At 38.6% G+C, this 17,029-nt stretch overlaps 2 protein-coding genes across 2 annotated transcripts in view; one reads left to right on the top strand and one right to left on the bottom strand.

The window, feature by feature from the left end:
• Positions 1 to 13,200, bottom strand: part of LOC103372922 (clathrin coat assembly protein AP180-like) — a 40,920-nt gene extending 27,720 nt beyond the window's left edge. The window contains exon 1 of the mRNA XM_008302694.1: positions 13,006 to 13,200. Within this exon, the coding sequence (XP_008300916.1) occupies positions 13,006 to 13,135 (130 nt within the window). The 5' untranslated portion in view covers positions 13,136 to 13,200. The remainder of the gene's footprint in view (positions 1 to 13,005) is intronic.
• A 1,253-nt stretch (positions 13,201 to 14,453) lies between these two features.
• Positions 14,454 to 17,029, top strand: part of pgm3 (phosphoglucomutase 3) — a 10,766-nt gene continuing 8,190 nt past the window's right edge. The window contains exons 1-3 of the mRNA XM_008302690.1: positions 14,454 to 14,541; positions 15,999 to 16,207; positions 16,291 to 16,475. Of these exons, the coding sequence (XP_008300912.1) occupies positions 16,001 to 16,207; positions 16,291 to 16,475 (392 nt within the window). The 5' untranslated portion in view covers positions 14,454 to 14,541; positions 15,999 to 16,000. The remainder of the gene's footprint in view (positions 14,542 to 15,998; positions 16,208 to 16,290; positions 16,476 to 17,029) is intronic.

Consider the following 17,029-nt stretch of genomic DNA (forward strand, 5'->3'; position numbering starts at 1 on the left):
CACACACACACACACACACACACACACACACACACACACACTGTGAGGCTGACAGTGCAGAGGAAGAAGAATGCTTCGTCATCTCCTCTCCTGGTTTTCAGACAAAGACGTCTCCAGAAGGCTGCAGCATCACCGCAGGAGCATAAAAACAAAGTGAGCAGCAGCAGCAGCGTCCAGAAACGTTAAAGACGATAAAATCAAATCTGTTGAAGCTGAAAAACGTGGCGTCGAGGGTGTCAGAAAACAAACATGTTTAAAAGATTCATTCAGATTCATTTTTATACAGATTTTGTGTTATTTTGGACTTATTTTGTGCAATCTTTAACTTTTTAGGAGTAATTTTTTACTGTCTTTGAGTCATTTTGACCAAACCTTGAACTGCAAATAGCCATAAAACTTAACTAATTAAAAATAAATGAATAAATAAAAACAGTTGAAAGTTTTTGTTCAAAAATACATTAAAAAAATTATAGACGATATTTTCTTTTTTTCCCAATAGATGAAAGTGTTAAAGTCAAACCTAGCACTGTAAATTTGTATATAAATATATAGAGATTTTCTTTAATGTTTAATTTTTTTAAAAGAAAAAACCTTACAATAAATAAAAAACAATAAATAAAAAATAATACTTTCTTTAAACAAATACACATAGAGTCTAATGTAAAGTTAAAGCTGTAAAATATATTTTAAATATGGAAAAATCATGTTTTGTTTTTTAAAAAATGTACAGATTTTTTTTTTTAAATACACAAAAGTGCAGTTTACAAGTTAAATATAAATTAACATTAAAAACTTTTAACTGTGAATAAGCAGAAAATTTCCATTTTTAAAAATTGGTATTTTTTTTGTTTAAATATACAGAAAAATATATTTATTTTCTTTTTATTTAATAGATGAAAGTGTTGAAGTCAAACTTATATCTTTTTTTAAAATACCCTTACAGAAAATAAAATAAATTAAAAAATTAAACAACTAAATACACTCACACAATCTCATAATGTGACATATTTTATGTAATTTTTAACCATTTTAAAGTTATTTTGGATCCTTCTGAGGCGTCTAAAGTCACTAACATCTGATGTGTGACGTGTCTGAACAGACAAAACTCCAGTTTTTACATATTTTGATGTTTTAAATGCCAAAATGAGTCCATCTGGACCGTTTTTGAGTCATTTTTAGCTCATTTTGTGTCATTTTGAACAAGGTTTTAGGTTATTTTGGAGTTACTTTGGACATGTTTGACTCATTTTGGACAAAATTGTTTCAAATGACAAACACATTTTTAATTCCTGTCCCTTGATAAACTTCTAGGAACACAAAACGTGACGCCTATAGAGGCACATGTATGGCATCATGTTAAAGTTTAACCCCAAAATGTTCATTTATATGCACTTAAATCTGTCAAACAGTCAGATTGTGTTGTTAATGTTATAAACTGCAGCTGAAACCTGAAAGACCTGCAGAACGCTTCACAGAGGAGCTGAACATGTTGGATTCACATGATAAAGGAGCAGTTTGCAGCTTCTGTGTCACAGTGAAGGCAGAATAAAATGAGAGTTTCTTGAAATCTGAAGCTTCCTGTTTACTGTAAGTGTTTGTTTTATTTTAATTCTGCTGACATTGAGGTGCAGGACGGGTCTGATGCAGCAGATATCGGCAGAACGTCTCCCTAATGGAGGCAGAGGAAGGTCTCCAAACCAAAAATACAGCAGAGGACGAGCAGCGGGAGGCGGCTGAAGGTCGGACGGGGGGTCGGAGGCGTCTCGGGTTTGGGGGATGTAATCAGATTATTGCTAATCACCGATCTGCTCTGGCTGTGGTCTCAGGAACTCTGCTTCACCGCACGAGCTGCTCCACAAACCAACAAACACACTCCTGACGAGGACGGTTTGTAGGATGATGAGCAGAAAATAACCTCCACAACAAATTAACTCAAAGCTTTAATGCTCGAATTAGTGAAAAAGCTGAGTGAGATTTTATTTTAATTTGTTCTGCTTCTCCCAAACAAGATTTTTCTTTCAAAATAAGATATATTTTGAGCAAGACCTGCACGTCAACAGTTTAAAATGCACTTTAATGCAAAACAGAAGTTTTTAACTAACAGATGTCGCCCTGAACCGTCCCCTTTTATTTACTCACATTAAGACAGTTACTGTTGTGTTGCCAGTTTTCTGTGTTTAATTATGCAGCTGAGGGATTATCTCGTTAAAAAATGAGCAAATTTGCATCAATTCATTCATGATTGTTTAGGAATAAAACGCAAAAACCTCCAGATTATAGACGTTAACTAAACGTTACTGGATCTAAGAGCTGCTGAGAGTTCTGGATCAGAGTCACTAAGATGAGACGTGTTTTTGTAAAATTCCAGATAATTTTATTGAGAAGCTTTATTTTAGCGAATAAACAAAATGTTCCTATTTTCCTGCTGACATCCTGTCTGTCACACAACCTGCACAATAATCCACAGCTTAGCTTTTTATGTTATCACATAATAATTATTTATGATTTTTATATTTATGAGTCAACTCTTTAAGGAAAACAAACATGAATAAAGTCAAAATATATATATATATTTTTAAATATATAAAATCTAGCAGATTTTTGTTTGTTTTTATTGTACAGTTTTATTATTATTATTATTATTTTTAATTTATTTGTTTATTTTTTAAGATTTTTTTTGCATAAATGTGCTATTAACAAAATTTAAATTTAATTTAATCTATTTTAATTTTTTAAAGATGATTTTTTTTTGGCCTAGATGTGCTGTTTAAAATTATTAGTAATATTATTATTATTTTTAAAAGCTGATTTTTTTAAAACCTAAATGTACTGGCAAAAAAATGTGTTTCTTTTCATAAAATTTTTATTTATTAGATGAAAGTCTTGAAGTCAAACCTAACACTGTATATCACATAATACATTATGTGTGTGTGCATATATACATCCTTATAATAAATAAAATAAAATAAAATATCCTTAATTAAACAACCAAATACACACACATCATGTAAAATACAGGCTGGAAAATATATTTGAAATATGAAAAATTACTGTATTTATACGAGTTATTTCCTCAGCTACTTGAAATTATTTTTAAAAAATTATTTTTTACATCAACACAGAGATGTCTTTTTATTCTCTCCTAAGTTGGACTCTTATTTTGAAAAAGCCTTTGTTGGACGTCATGCATTAGAACGTGTTGGGTCTGGTTTGGTTTAATCAGGTGTCTCTGTGTGATGAAGGCCTCCCTCTCCTCCTCACTCCTCCTCTCATATTCACCGTCACATTTCCGTCCCGGTTCTTCCGCCTCACTTCCTGTGAAGCGTCTCGGCGCTACGACGCCCTGCAGCGTTTTCAAACACACTCGGACGTGATGATGTAACGTCATCGTGTCGGCGGCTCGGCTACAAGTTGACGCCGCAAACACACATCGTCTCATGTGCACGTTGTCGTGTTTTGCGGGCGTTAACTGCGCCGCCATATGGGCCTCATCACGGCCGTAATCCGCCGTCTGTTGTCGTATCATAACCTGAAACAGACACACAACTGACACACAACCGGTGCGTAATGCGGATTGGCCGAGCTAAATAAAGACTGTGGCGGTAATCCGCGGCCCAGAGCTCTAAGAATGGCCTCCGAGGCCTCCGAGCGCACGGCCGTCTGCTGTAATTGTGTTTCACAGTTACACAACGCGTTTGGCCAGAGCGGCCCAGGTAGCGGTAAACACCGCACACCTGAGCGCTAAGCCGCCACCGGCCGCCGCTCCCGGGTCAATCAATTAACCGCCTGGCCGCGGAAATGCCAGGGAACGGTCGGGAAAGGTCAATTAGTGTCACCGGACAGACAATACTCACATTTAAGGAGCAGAGTTTCTTTAATTTAACTTTCTGGTGTCAGAAAATGGTGGAAAATGAAATTCAGAGTTTCTTCAAATATCGTGTTTTGTTCAGTTTACTGAAGAGGAGAATTGTAAGAATAGTTGATGATTAATTTGATCTTTATATCAAAACTCTGTTTTCTGTTTTGGTCCGTTTTTAACACACTGGACAGTTTTTAATCCTTTTAGACGAGTCACAGTTGTTTTGGACACACGTTTGATCAAGTTTCAGGATATTTTGGACAAACTGCCATTCATTTTAGTCCAACTTTAAAGATTCAAGACACACTTTATGTTGTTTATGTTTGGGACCATTTTTAGCTCATTTTTAATGTGTTTCTGAGTCACTTTGGTCGAGTTTCAGGACCTTCTGAACACGTTTGAAGTGATTTTGATCAGTTTTGAACATAGACATACACTAAGTGTTTGTCTGACTTCCTTTGTGCACATTTTAAGTCATTCTGAACAGTTTTTATTGAACTTTTAACACTTTTCAGTCATTTTGGAGAAATTCTGAGTCAGACATTTCTTGGTTTCATTTTGGTCGGCATCAGGAAATTCTGGACCAGTCTGAAGTCATTTTGATCCATTTTTAACTGATTTAAGACACATTTCAAGTCATTCTGGACAGATTTTAATCCTTCTGGACACATTTGGACTCATACTGACCAGTTTTTAGGTCGTTTTCACCACATTTCTGAGCCTTCTTGGAAAAATGTGGACATTTTGGACATTTCTTTGGATCATTTTGGACAAGTTTGAAGTAACTTTGGTCACTTTTTCTACAAATTTTAAGTCATTTTGGACATTTTCATCTAACTTGCTGCAGAATCAGTGGGAACCTGGAATCTGGTTACAAGCGGTTGAACGTGAACACGTCTGTATTGTAGAGAAACGGTTCCACCTGACACTGGTGTGTTAACAGAAGGTAAATACATTCTTGTTGAGCTGCTGGAACTTGTTTCATGGATGTGCAGAGTTTTTGTGTCATTAGTCGACTGGAAGGACGAGCGGTTAAACGTATTAACGTGACGGTTTAGTGAGACCTAAACAGTCGGATGGAGGCTGCAGCTCAGAACAAACACCGTTTCACCGCCTGGCCTCGTCTGAAGCCAACAAAAGGCAGCGTTTCACTGCAGGAACGAGGAGCTGCAGATGTTTGATCGACCTTCTCAGAGTTTCTGTTTCCAATCCATCAAGCTCGAACCGAACGCTGCCTGAACTGGACGTAGCTCCAGTTCTGTGAAGGAAATGAAACGATGGAGGTTCGTTTTATTCGCTAATGTGGTGAATTTGATGTTGTTGATGGAGAAACTTTAACCTGGTTTTCTGGCTCAGTCTCCACAAAATGACCTTCCCACACATGAAAATTTACTTTGCGCCGTTTTGTTTGATGCATCTTTGCCATTTCTTTATTCTGCTGCGTCACTCAGCCGACCAATCACACAGCAGTCCAGGAGGGACTTGTCACCATGGCAACCTAAAACATGGAGGAGAAGCTTCAAACACGTATTTTAACCCAAATCGTGACGTTTTTCTGAACCCTAACCGACTATTTTTGGCGCCAAACCCTAACCAGTCTGCTGACATGTAAAACCGTCCAACTGAGGGTGATGTTTTGCTAAATCGAACCAGAAAACGAGTGAAAACCAAAAGTAAACGAGACGAGAAAAGAAAACTCTGGTCCTCCAGCATCCGTCCCTCCTTCCTCGTGACTCAGACTTTGTCGTTTCCCGACACGTCGCAGGTCACAAATTACATTTATTTGAAAACAAACTCCTTCAACACGTAGCTAAAGATGCAGTTCAGTCGTATGAGGACGTAATTTCTTGAGGCTAAGTTGGTTTGTTGAGAGACCAAACCTGGAGTCTTTTTCTCACCTTAAAACAGCCGCTAAAGAGATTCTACAGCGACGGTTAAAACAGCCACAAGTCGACTCTAACGGCTTGTTGTCAACCAAGCAGTGCCTTTAAAGCTCAATAATTACACAACAAAACGTGATCCAGCCAAGAAATGTTCCTCAAACCCTCCATCAGCCTTCCTTCAGCTCCGTCAGACCTTGTGTGAAGACAAGACGGAGAAATTTGCAGCCTGCAGAGTCCAGTAACGTAATGACACACCTGAGCGCTGGATTTCTCACCACTGTGGTGCAAAATCATTTCAGAGAGGGAGATGAACAAGAGCCAAACCCAAGAAAAGCATTGGTTTTCTTCTTCTTTTCAAATTTTCTAGTCTGATCTTTGACCTCTGAGTTTAATTCCTGCCCTGAAGGCCTCCTGTTACGCTAAATTAAATGCAAAAGTTAAACTGTGAGAAAAGTGTTGCTCCTGCAGAGGAGAGTCCTGCACGTTTATCCAACATTTGCTGCTTTTATTTTATCGTGGAATCAGTTCTATTTACACACAGAATTATGTGATATTATCTGGTTGAACGTAGCAGGTTGCAACGATGCACCTTAACGAGGCTGGACGCCCTCGCTAGCTAGTTAGCTAGTTAGCTAGGTAGCCGCAGCGTGTGGATCTACTGCTGCACAAAATCACGTCAGAAAAGAAGACGAATGAAAGAGAGATTTTTAAAAAAGCAACATTTTTCTATTTCTTTTAAAGTTTTGCATCAATATAAAGTCTGATCGTTGACGCCTGAGTTTAATTTCTGCACTAATTACCTCGTTTGTTAAATACAAACATGTAAGTTAAACCGTGAGGAAAACGTCGCTGCCTGCAGAGGAAAGTCCTGCACGCTTATGTAACCTTTGCTGCTTTTATTTTGAAGTTGAATTATTTATATTTAGGCATGAAATGTGATATGAGTAGCAGTGATGCACCTTAATGCTGCATGCACTTAGTAGCTAGTTAGCCAGTTAGCTGTTAGCGCAGCATGTGGATCTACTGAAAGCAATCCCCTGAAAAAAGCATTGTTCTCCTTTTTCTTTTCAACAGTCATGCACCGAAGGCCTCGTTTCACAATAAATTAAATGCAGACGTCTGAATAAAGATGTGAGAAGACTTTTTTTTGCTGCATATCGAGTCACTTTGGACGGAATTTCGGTCAAATTCGAGTCCTTCTGGAAAAGTCTGAGTCATTTTAGACAATTTTTTAAAGTCGTTTTTGACTCATTTGGATAAATTAAGTCATTTTTTTTTTCAGTCACTGTTCAGCATTTGTTCCCAGAAATCTTCAAAGTATGTTTCATGCTTTCATCTTTAAGAGTTTTAACTAAATCCATATTTTAGACAAAGATCTTTTGATTTTTTTTCATTGCATTTATAAACTGTCTGCTCACTTCCACTGATACACACTGATGCTAAATCTGTGAGTTTCTACAAAATCAGTGAAAACTTTCTGGTTTTGTCAGAATTACTCACTGACTGTTTTTATTTCCTTTATTTACATCGAGCATAAGAAGGGAAACGATTGCTGCAGAGCTGTAACATGTAGGACGTGTACAGATGATAAGAAAACAGAAGGAACTCGAGCTGAACGATTCTAAATGTCTAACAGAAACTTTTCTGGCAGATATTTTGATTTAATTTGAGATTTAATTTCCTTCCTATCACTGTGTCACAGATGTAAAACATGCAAAGTGTGCAAAAAGTCTGATATTATCTATTTTATTTTATCGTTAAATCATCTATATTCACACACGGACTGCTTCTGCTCATCGTTCACACCTCAGCGCTGCAGATTTCTGGGGATGTTTTTCTGTGAATCTCTCCACAGATGACAGGACTCTCATCTGCCCTCTTCCTTCCTTCCTTCCTTCCTCCTGACACTCTCAATCTGTTGCCATGGAAACCCCAGCATCACACGGGCGTCCATCCCACCGGGTCGCCGCGCAACCGTCACCGAGCGACGACCATCTGCTCTGAAACGTCGGAGCTGAGACGTTCAGGAAGGTTGAAAAAAAAAAACCCCACTCCCGGCCTCCTGTCTGTCGCCGTTTTCTGCTCCTTCTACTTCCTCCTCAGAGGTTTTGGTGGCAAAACGTCCGTCAGCGTCGAGGAGTTTCCTCCAGCGGGATGCTGGAGAAGCACAGTGGCCTACATACGAGGCGCCCCAGAAATAGACGCGACACAACCTCATTGATCAAAAGCCCAGCGGAGGAGAGTCGGTCTGCGTGCAGAGCTCCACCGCTCAGCCGAGGCTTTAACCACCAAACCACAATCTGAAACGATGCAACCGACAAATGGCAGAAAGCTGCAGGTTTCTGAGCCCGAGTCTGAACCGTCAGAGGTTTTATAGATCCTAAGAGTCACATGTCTGATGGTGTCTGACACAGAAACGCTTTAAATTCAGCCTCCAACACTGTGAAGACAAATCACAACATCCGCCAGAAAAATCTAAAATAGTCTCGTCTGTGTTTGGTCGTCGTCTTCAAACTCACCGATGTTCCTGCATTTCACAGCTTTGCAGCAATAATTTCACTTTCTGTGACTGATATAATGAAGATAATAAAACTATCAGGTAGAATCACGCCAACATTTAATGGCATTGAGTGTTGATGACATTAAAACTTCTCAGAAAGATGAACTTGTTTTGGGAGGAAAATATAAAAAAAAAGGTCAATAAGTAATAAAATCATGATGCTGTTTATCCTAAAATACATAAATATGTTGTTTAGATGCAACATTCCCTCAAAAAAGAAGCAAATAACTACATCTAATACATATTTATCACCAGCTGCATGTTGCTGAGTCACATTATAATTTAAGTTTTATGTAGTTTCAGAGCAAAGCTGCAAAAATAAATCGATTAGTTGGATTAATCTGCGTCTGTTTGGATCGTTGGTTCATCAGTTTGAGCAAAAAAAAGTCTAAATTCTCTAATTGCGGTTTCTTAAATGTGAATATTCCCTTTTTTTTCCTCCTCTCTGGCAGAAAACTGAACATTTTTGGGGCAAAACAAGACATTTGAGAAAACATTTTGTAGTTTTCTGACATTTTTAACACCCAGCAACTCATTTGGAGGATTAATTAATCAGTTTGAAGAAGAGAATTCTGTGACTGCAGATTCTTAAATGTGATGTTTTTCCTTTACATTGAAGCAGAAAAGGAACAAACTGATGCAGAACAGTTCACCAGAATGCAGGAAAAGTGTCGTCTTGCGCATAAATTAGGGAAAAAATAGATTTTTGATATGAATATTTACATAAATAGATATTTTAAATGGATATTCTGATCTAATTTTGCGTTGCTTTAAATCAATAAAGAAACTTTTTGCATAAATTGATGCAAAAAAAAGCATATTACAGCAATAAGCACTGATCACATCGCAATAAAACCTGATTTCTAGTTCAGAAATTCATTATTCCTGATGATCTGTTCTGTTTTTTAATGACTAAATCTGCGTTATTTTATAGTTTTCAGGTTTAGATTCAGGAAGAAAGCAGCTGATGTGGTTGGAAAAGATGAAAAACGCTGCAACGATTCACCGATTAGAGTCAAACTATTGAATTAATCGAGTGAATTTTGCAGTAAAACGATCCAAAAATGTATAATTCAGCTCCTTAAATGTGAATATTTTCTGGTTTCTTTGCTCCTCTGTGGCAGTAAAGTGAATGTTTTTAGGTTGTGGAGACACTGAAGGACATTTTTCACCATCTTCTGACCTTCCAGACCAAACAGCTGATCTGAAACAGTCCAGAGCTGCAGATCAAAGCCGGGATCAGACAGCGAGGCTCTGCTGCTGCCTTCTGCCTTCGTCACCTTCGGCTGCGTAAATAATGCAGCGCAGTCATCGGCTGATTATTGAATTATTCAGCGGGCGAGCGGATCACGAGATAGAAGGTCCGAGCAGAAGACGCCTCCCGGCCCGGCCAGAAGCCGTGAGCCCGGGTCGGTCCGGTCGCCTCCTTATGGGGAACCCACGACGTCTCATTAACCTGCAGCTGGTTCAGACTCTGCATCAGCCGCCAGAGTTCTGCTGTTTAACGCTGAACAACTCGTCAGATAATCAGCCTTCGTTAATGGTTCTGTTCTGACTCACGCTGACCCACCAGGACCTCAGCTTCTCTGTCACTTTTACATTCTGAGTCATTTTTGATCAGCATCAAGTGAACGTGGTTCTCATCTCGTTCTGGACTCGTTTCAGGTTGTTTTGGACACATTTGAAATCACTTTGGTCCATTTTTAGCACATTTTGAGCACATTTCAGCTCATTTTGGAAACGTTTCTGAATAATTTTGGACAGATTAGAAGTAATTTTGGTCTATTTTTAAGAGTTTGAACACATTTTATGTCATTTTGGACACGTTTAAAGTCATTTTAGTCTGTTTTAAACATGATTTGACCACATTTAAAGTCATTTTGGGCAATTTTTAGCTCATTTTGGACATGTTTCTAAATCATTTTGGACACGTTTAAAGTCATTTTTGTTTGTTGTTAACTGTTTGAGCACATTTCATGTCATTTTGGACAGTTTTTAGCTCATTTTAGACAGATTAAAAGTAATTTTGGGCAAGCTTTAAGTCATTTTTGTCTGTTTGTAACAACATTTAAGCACACTGCAAGCACTTTTGGATGGTTTTAAGCTCTTTTTGGACAGATTTAAAATAATTTTGTACAAGTTTTAAGTCATTTTGGTCGATTTTTAACAGTGTGAGCACATTTCAAGTCAATCTGGATAGTTTTTATCTCATTTGGTCTGTCTTTAACACTATTTAAGCGCATTTCAAGCCGTTTTGGACAGTTCTTAGCTCATTTTAGATAGATTAAACGTAATTTTGGGCAAGCTTTAAGTCATTTTGGTCTGTTTTTACCACAGACTGACCACATTTCAAGTCATTTTGAATGATTTTTAGCTAATTTTGGACAGATTTGATGTAATTTTAGTCTGTTTTTAACACAGTCTGAGCACAATTTACGTCACTTTGAGCTGTGTAAAATTAATTTTGGACAATTTCGGATAATTCGGGAAACTTTTCAAGAAGTTTTGGACACATTTTATATCATTTTGGACCATTTTTCAAGCTCAGTTTGGGCAAATTTCTGAAGTGTCATCATTTTGGACAGGCTTTCAGTCAATTTCTGTAAAGTCTGAGTCCTTCACGACACGTTTATGAGTCACTTTGGACCATTTTTAACTAGTTTTTGACAAACTGAGTCGTTTTGTACATTTTTTTCAGTCACTGTTCAGCAGTTTGCACCACTTGCTCTTCAGACCTGGTTTCATATGTTCAGGCTTTACGAGGTCTTTTTCACACAGCGTTCTGATTTACTGTCTGGTCACGATTCAGTAATATTTATTAATGCTGCAAAACCTTTGAAACGGAAATTCTTACCTGTTAAATGAAACTAAACATCAGTGTGATTCTTCCTGTGTTTCTGTCTGACAGATATCTGGATTTAATTTACAGTTAAATTTTCCTAAAGTCATCCTTCAGTTCAATTTTCACTGTCATAGATTTGAAACATGCAACACCATCAGAAGTCTGCTTAACAAACTAATTGCATTGTTTTAAATTTATTACTGTAAAAAATACTGAAGTTTTAAATTGTAATTTTTAAAAACAATTTACTGCTATTTTACAGAATTTCTCTGTTTTGTTAAATTACAGACAGCAACGAGTAAAAATCACAATAAAATTAATAGTTTACATGTTAATAGTTTAAATAATGTTCACATCAAAAATCATGTATTTATGTATGTATTTATTTATTTATTGGTAATTTGTTCTTTTAAAATGTTTGAACACCAAATATCATTATTATTATTATTTATTTATTTTTTACTGTATTTGATTCAGCACACATGTTCCTTTACAGATGTACGCTGTTCTTTGAAAGAAAAAATATGTAAATTAAATATTGAAAAATAGTAAATATTTTTTAAACTATGATACAGATAACATGTACAAAAACTACATGCTAAGTGTTTTAAAAAATATTTAATTATTTTTTTTAAAAAAAGAAACAGGCCAAAACACTCAATAATGTCCACATCAAAAATAAATATTTGTATAAATAGGAACTCATTCTTTTCACATTTAGCTGTAAAATCACACTATTTATGTCATATTTAAATCAGCATAAATACCATTATTTTATGGATATCTGCTTTAATTTGAAGAAAAATGATGTATATTAAAGACTGTGAAATGGTAAATTCTTAAAACTGCTGTTTTACTGATTTCCCTGTTTTGTTAAATTACACATAATAACGGTTAAAATCACATGAAAAGGGTTTTAATTTACATATTAACCATAAAAACAGGCCAGAAGTCTAACTAATGTCCACATCAAAAATATGTATATTAAGGATTGATAATTGGTCATTTTCTCCTTTTCAACATTTTTGAAATTACACTGTTTTGCTGAAATTCAATCCGCTGAAAAAAAGTAAAAATCTTTCACAGATGTTTCTTGGTTTTGTAGTTGCTGAACATATTTTTTTCTGCCTGTAGTGTCATTAAATGTGCAGAATTTTTCTCCAAATTACTGTCAAGTTGAATTATAAAGCTGAACCCAAACTGCAGATAATATCGAGTAAAATCTCAGAAATAAAAGTAACCATTTACATGTTGACTGTTTTTTTAAAAATGGTAAAACTGTGAATAATGTCCTGCTTTGTTTTACAAATATTAATTTGTCCTTTTACAATAAAATCACACTGTTTTGCTGCATTTAAATCAGCTAAAAATATCTTTATTTTATAGACATTTGCTGTTATTTTCACCAGTTTTTACAGTTTTTGACTCTTCCAGTGTTCCTCTGTTTTAACATGTTTTTTTTTACTGTGTGTTTTTACAGTGTAGTGTCGTAACAAGTACCAGATTTGCCTTCAAATGATCGTAGAGCTGAAGTATAAAGCAATATTAGAAAGCCACCCTGAGCCCTTTCTGGCTGCAGCTCAGGTGCTTTAAAGCCTCTCACATGGACATCTGTGCACATTAGAGTCTGCTTCACTGTGAATTTGAGGCTAAAAGGCTTCACGTTAGCACGAGGAGCTGGATTCTCCCCTAAATTATGACCTGCTCTGTCTTTTTCCATCAATGGAGGGGTCACCGGAGGGGTCATCACTATGGTAACGTCAACCCAATATGGCACCACACCCATGTAGAGGAGCGGACCAGTGAAGGTGTGTGTGCTGTGTGTCCGTGTGCGGCCTGCTGGGGCCTGATGCTCACTTACAGTCCAGGTGCTTCTTCTTGGGCGCCATCACTTCGTGCGTGGTGGCCTTGCAGACCGCCCGGGCCATGTCCGAGCCCGTCAGCTGGTACTGCGCAGCGGCGATGCGATCCGTGAGCGTCTGCCCCGACATTTTCTCTCCGCCGATGCGACCCCCCCTTTAGGAATTTATCTCAGCACGGGACGATGTGTGTGGGGAGAAAAAACCACGGATGTCGCCCTGCAGCCTCCCGGTGCTGGTGCTGGATCCTTCCTCTCCGGGCCTGTGACCTTCTGTGTGGGCGGATAATAAAATAAATCGCAAAAAAAAAAATATGAGCCAACAGAAACGATATTTTGCGCCTGGAATCGTGCGGTCACGTTGATAATGTGCGCCGTGACATGAGTGGACTTACGCAAGGTGGTGAATTCCCCACGGCTCGTCCCGTTATAGGCTCCGTTCAGTTCAGCACCTTGGACAGCTAAAGCCACCCGGTTATGTAACACTCAGCTGACGATGGACGCGGTTCTGTCACCCCGCAGCCAACACAGAGAAATAGGCCAATGTATGCAAAACGCTGCACGAGCGAGGCTTCCTCTGATCCGCAATAAAAAATAGAAAATAAAAAAAAATACTGCTGGAAAAATGTGAATCAACCCTCCAGAGGTCGCTCAGATATCCGGTTCGGAGCGCGCATCGGCACCGTGCGTAAAAAACACAAAATCTGTCAAAATGAGCGAAGAAGCCGCAGTGTCCTGTCAGACTGCGGCGTTTCTGTCTCCCCCGTGCGCGTTTCGGCTTCAGATCCTCCGCTCCGCTCCTCAGACCGACAGGAAAAATGCGCACCGCTCCCCGGTGGTGTCGCCAGCACTGCGCAGCGCACGATGCTGGAGCAGGAACAGGCAGGAGGGAATTTCCTCTCCTCCTCCTCCTCCTCCTCCCCCCTCCTGTCGCTGGTTTATTTATTCGGCCTCTCAGTGTGTCCACGTCCTCCCCCCAGCGGGCTGCCGGACAGGACGCCTCTTTAAGGGGAGGGGGGCACCGAGCTGTTAAATGCGCCAAAGGGTTAATGGAAGAGCGTGACTGGGGCTTTTCTTTTGCGCAGCGCACGGGTTTGCACGCAGCTCACGATGAAGGTGAAGCTTTTTTTTTTTTTTTTTGCTCATCACGCTTCTCTTGGATTTGCGGTTCAGATACCCTGGACTCCAACATAGCGACCCACAGCATCCTACTGCAGCATTTTCTTGCACCCAGGCTCCATATTTGCGCCAAAGAATGCATTTTAATTTTATTCTTTAAGATATTTTTTGTCTAAAAATGCGTCATAAAGCAAATAAAATGTTGTTCTTTTAATAAAACGTGAAATAAATACTGAAAAATGTGGTGATTTGGTGCGTTTGCGCAGCCCTGCATCGTCAGGAGGAAGGGGAGAAAAAAAAACGTGCTCGACGTGTTGCGTCACGTGACTTTCCCGGAAGTGCGGCCACGTCTCACTGAGAAGGCGGAACCGGAGAAGCAGGAAGCTCCTGAGCAGCTGTGAGCAGCAAAAACACACAAAAGTAGGTGAAATAAGGACTATTTAGTACAGCAACGTTTCAACGCGATGTGTTTTAGTTTTAGAGCCGGAAACTTGATTTTAGTTGTGATTTGTTGTGACTGAACTCTGAGGAACTTGTTCTGTCATTCAGCTTCTGTGATTCATGTTATTGAGCTCTTATCTGCTCAGCTGGAGACTCATCTCTGCTGCTGACTTTGCCCTCCTGTGGTGCTTCTAGGTCGTGTTTAGCTGCTTTTAGTGGCTGTTTGTTGGCTGTTTGTCACGTTTTAATAAAACTGGAGGAAAGTAACTAAGTACATTTACTCAAGTACTGTACTTAATTACAGACTTGATGCGTTTTATTTGAGTATTTTTGTGTTCATTGTACTTCTCCTCCACTGCATTTTCATTGAAGTATTGGAAGATATTGTACTTTATTAGCATTAGTTGTTTAGGTTCAAATCAGGGCTAAACAGAAGGAGGATTACTCTGACAGATATTACAATTTAATTTGTAATTTATTTAAAGTCTAGCGTCGGTTCTGTGATAAGCTGTGATAGAACATTAACCCAAAGCATTAAAGCCTTTTACGTTTGCTGATTGCTTTGATTCAAGCTGCATTTTTTTTTCTTTATCCATCCTATAGCTCACATTAATAATATAAAATATAAACAGATGTGTGCTCTGTTGTAGGTTAAGCCATCCAGAAGTAAATAAAAGTTAAACATACTTCAACATGTACATGACGGACACACTAATGACTCAATAATTATAATCCTGTTCTGTCATAGCTCTGATTCTGAAGTGATTTCTGCACTGGAATAGACTTAAAACAATAATGACAGCTAACTGGAAAAATGCTGGATATCAGATCCGATGATAATCAATCAACCCCAACGTTCTACTGATGACTCCTGCAGTTGATTTAACTCAGAGCGCTGAAGGAAAGAACGCAGGCTGGTGCATCTAAAGTCAATCAAATTGTAAAACAGCCTGAGTTGACCAAAGTGCTGCAAGTTATGAGACAAATATGTGCAAAATACAAAAACAGAAAACAGAATAAAAACAAAACACATATAAAAACAGAACAAGATGACTACTTGTAGAGGCATTTTCTAAATTAAAATACATATAAAGTAATAAAACAGTAAAAGTATTAAGCAACCAAAAGCCAAAGAAAACATCCACATTTTGAGATTTTTTAAAATATTCGTGTCGTAGTTCAGAGCAACTGAGATCTATATGTAAATAGTTTGTGCCAGAGTTTGTCACTGCATTGATTTGCACGTTAAGAATTAAAAAGAAAACATTATTATTTCCTTTGCATCAGAAAGTTAACACCTGGTATAATAACGCAGGAGTTATTTTTCTGCGTTCTCAGATTTTACTTCTCATATTTTTGGAGCTCTTGTACTTCTCTCAGTAGTTCTACTTTACTTGCTGCTTCCTTCACCGACTGACTGGTGGTTTTTGTTCCAGCGATGGCCCAGTTCCAGGAGGTATCAAAGCAGTCCGGTCTGCACCCTAAACCCGCAGGCCTGGTTCTGCAGTACGGAACCGCCGGCTTCAGGACCAACGCCAAACTGCTGGACCACGTCATGTTCAGGATGGGCGTTCTGGCCACGCTGCGCTCCAAAAAGACCAAAGCCACCATCGGCGTCATGGTGACGGCGTCGCACAACCCCGAGGTGAGACGGAGGTTCAGGTTTAACAGTCTGCTTTAGGATCTGCTCCAGCTCATCCCGGTCTTTCTCTCTTTTTGCATCTGCAGGAGGACAACGGCGTGAAGCTGATCGACCCGATGGGGGAGATGGTGACGCCGGCGTGGGAGGGATACGCCAGCCAGCTGGCCAACGCAGAGCAGGAAGACCTGCTCGCGGCTCTGAAGGACATTATAGAGAAGGAGGCCATAAACATGAGCCAGGAGGCCAACGTGTTTGTGGGAAAAGACACCAGGTACGTAGCCTGAACTAAATCTAAAACAGATTAACCCTGAAAACCCAGCAGCAGCTTTAAAAGGCACGTTGTCTTTGAAAAAAAATGCCAAAATGACACCATTTAACACACAGATTTGTTGAATTTTTCACTTTCCGACAGTCTTTACCATCTGTGACGTGCTGCTCCATCAGAACACGAAACAAATTTAACCTAAAAATCAGGATAATTTGTTAAAATCACTGAATTCTACATGTCTCATTTTTAAAAATGCCGCAAAAAACATTGGTTTGCATCGGATCCTGTTTAAAACAAAACAATACGACGCTCCTCTGTGCAACTGACAAGCTCGAGTGATTCAGCTCTGACCAACAGTAGTTTGTTTTTAATGCTGAAACAGCACAACTTGTCAAAGCCAGAAATGATAAAAACAGGAAGAATCATTAGAATCTTGAGCTAAACCTGCACGAGGGGCTGTTTGATCAGAGGAATTCACCAAATCTAAGCTTATGATCGTGATATATCATCAAATTCATTCTTCATGTCTTATTTTAAACATTTTAAAAGTTAGCACT

Source organism: Stegastes partitus, unplaced genomic scaffold (genome assembly GCF_000690725.1).
Source record: "Stegastes partitus isolate 25-593 unplaced genomic scaffold, Stegastes_partitus-1.0.2 Scaffold1858, whole genome shotgun sequence".
Classification (NCBI taxonomy): Eukaryota; Metazoa; Chordata; class Actinopteri; family Pomacentridae; genus Stegastes; species Stegastes partitus.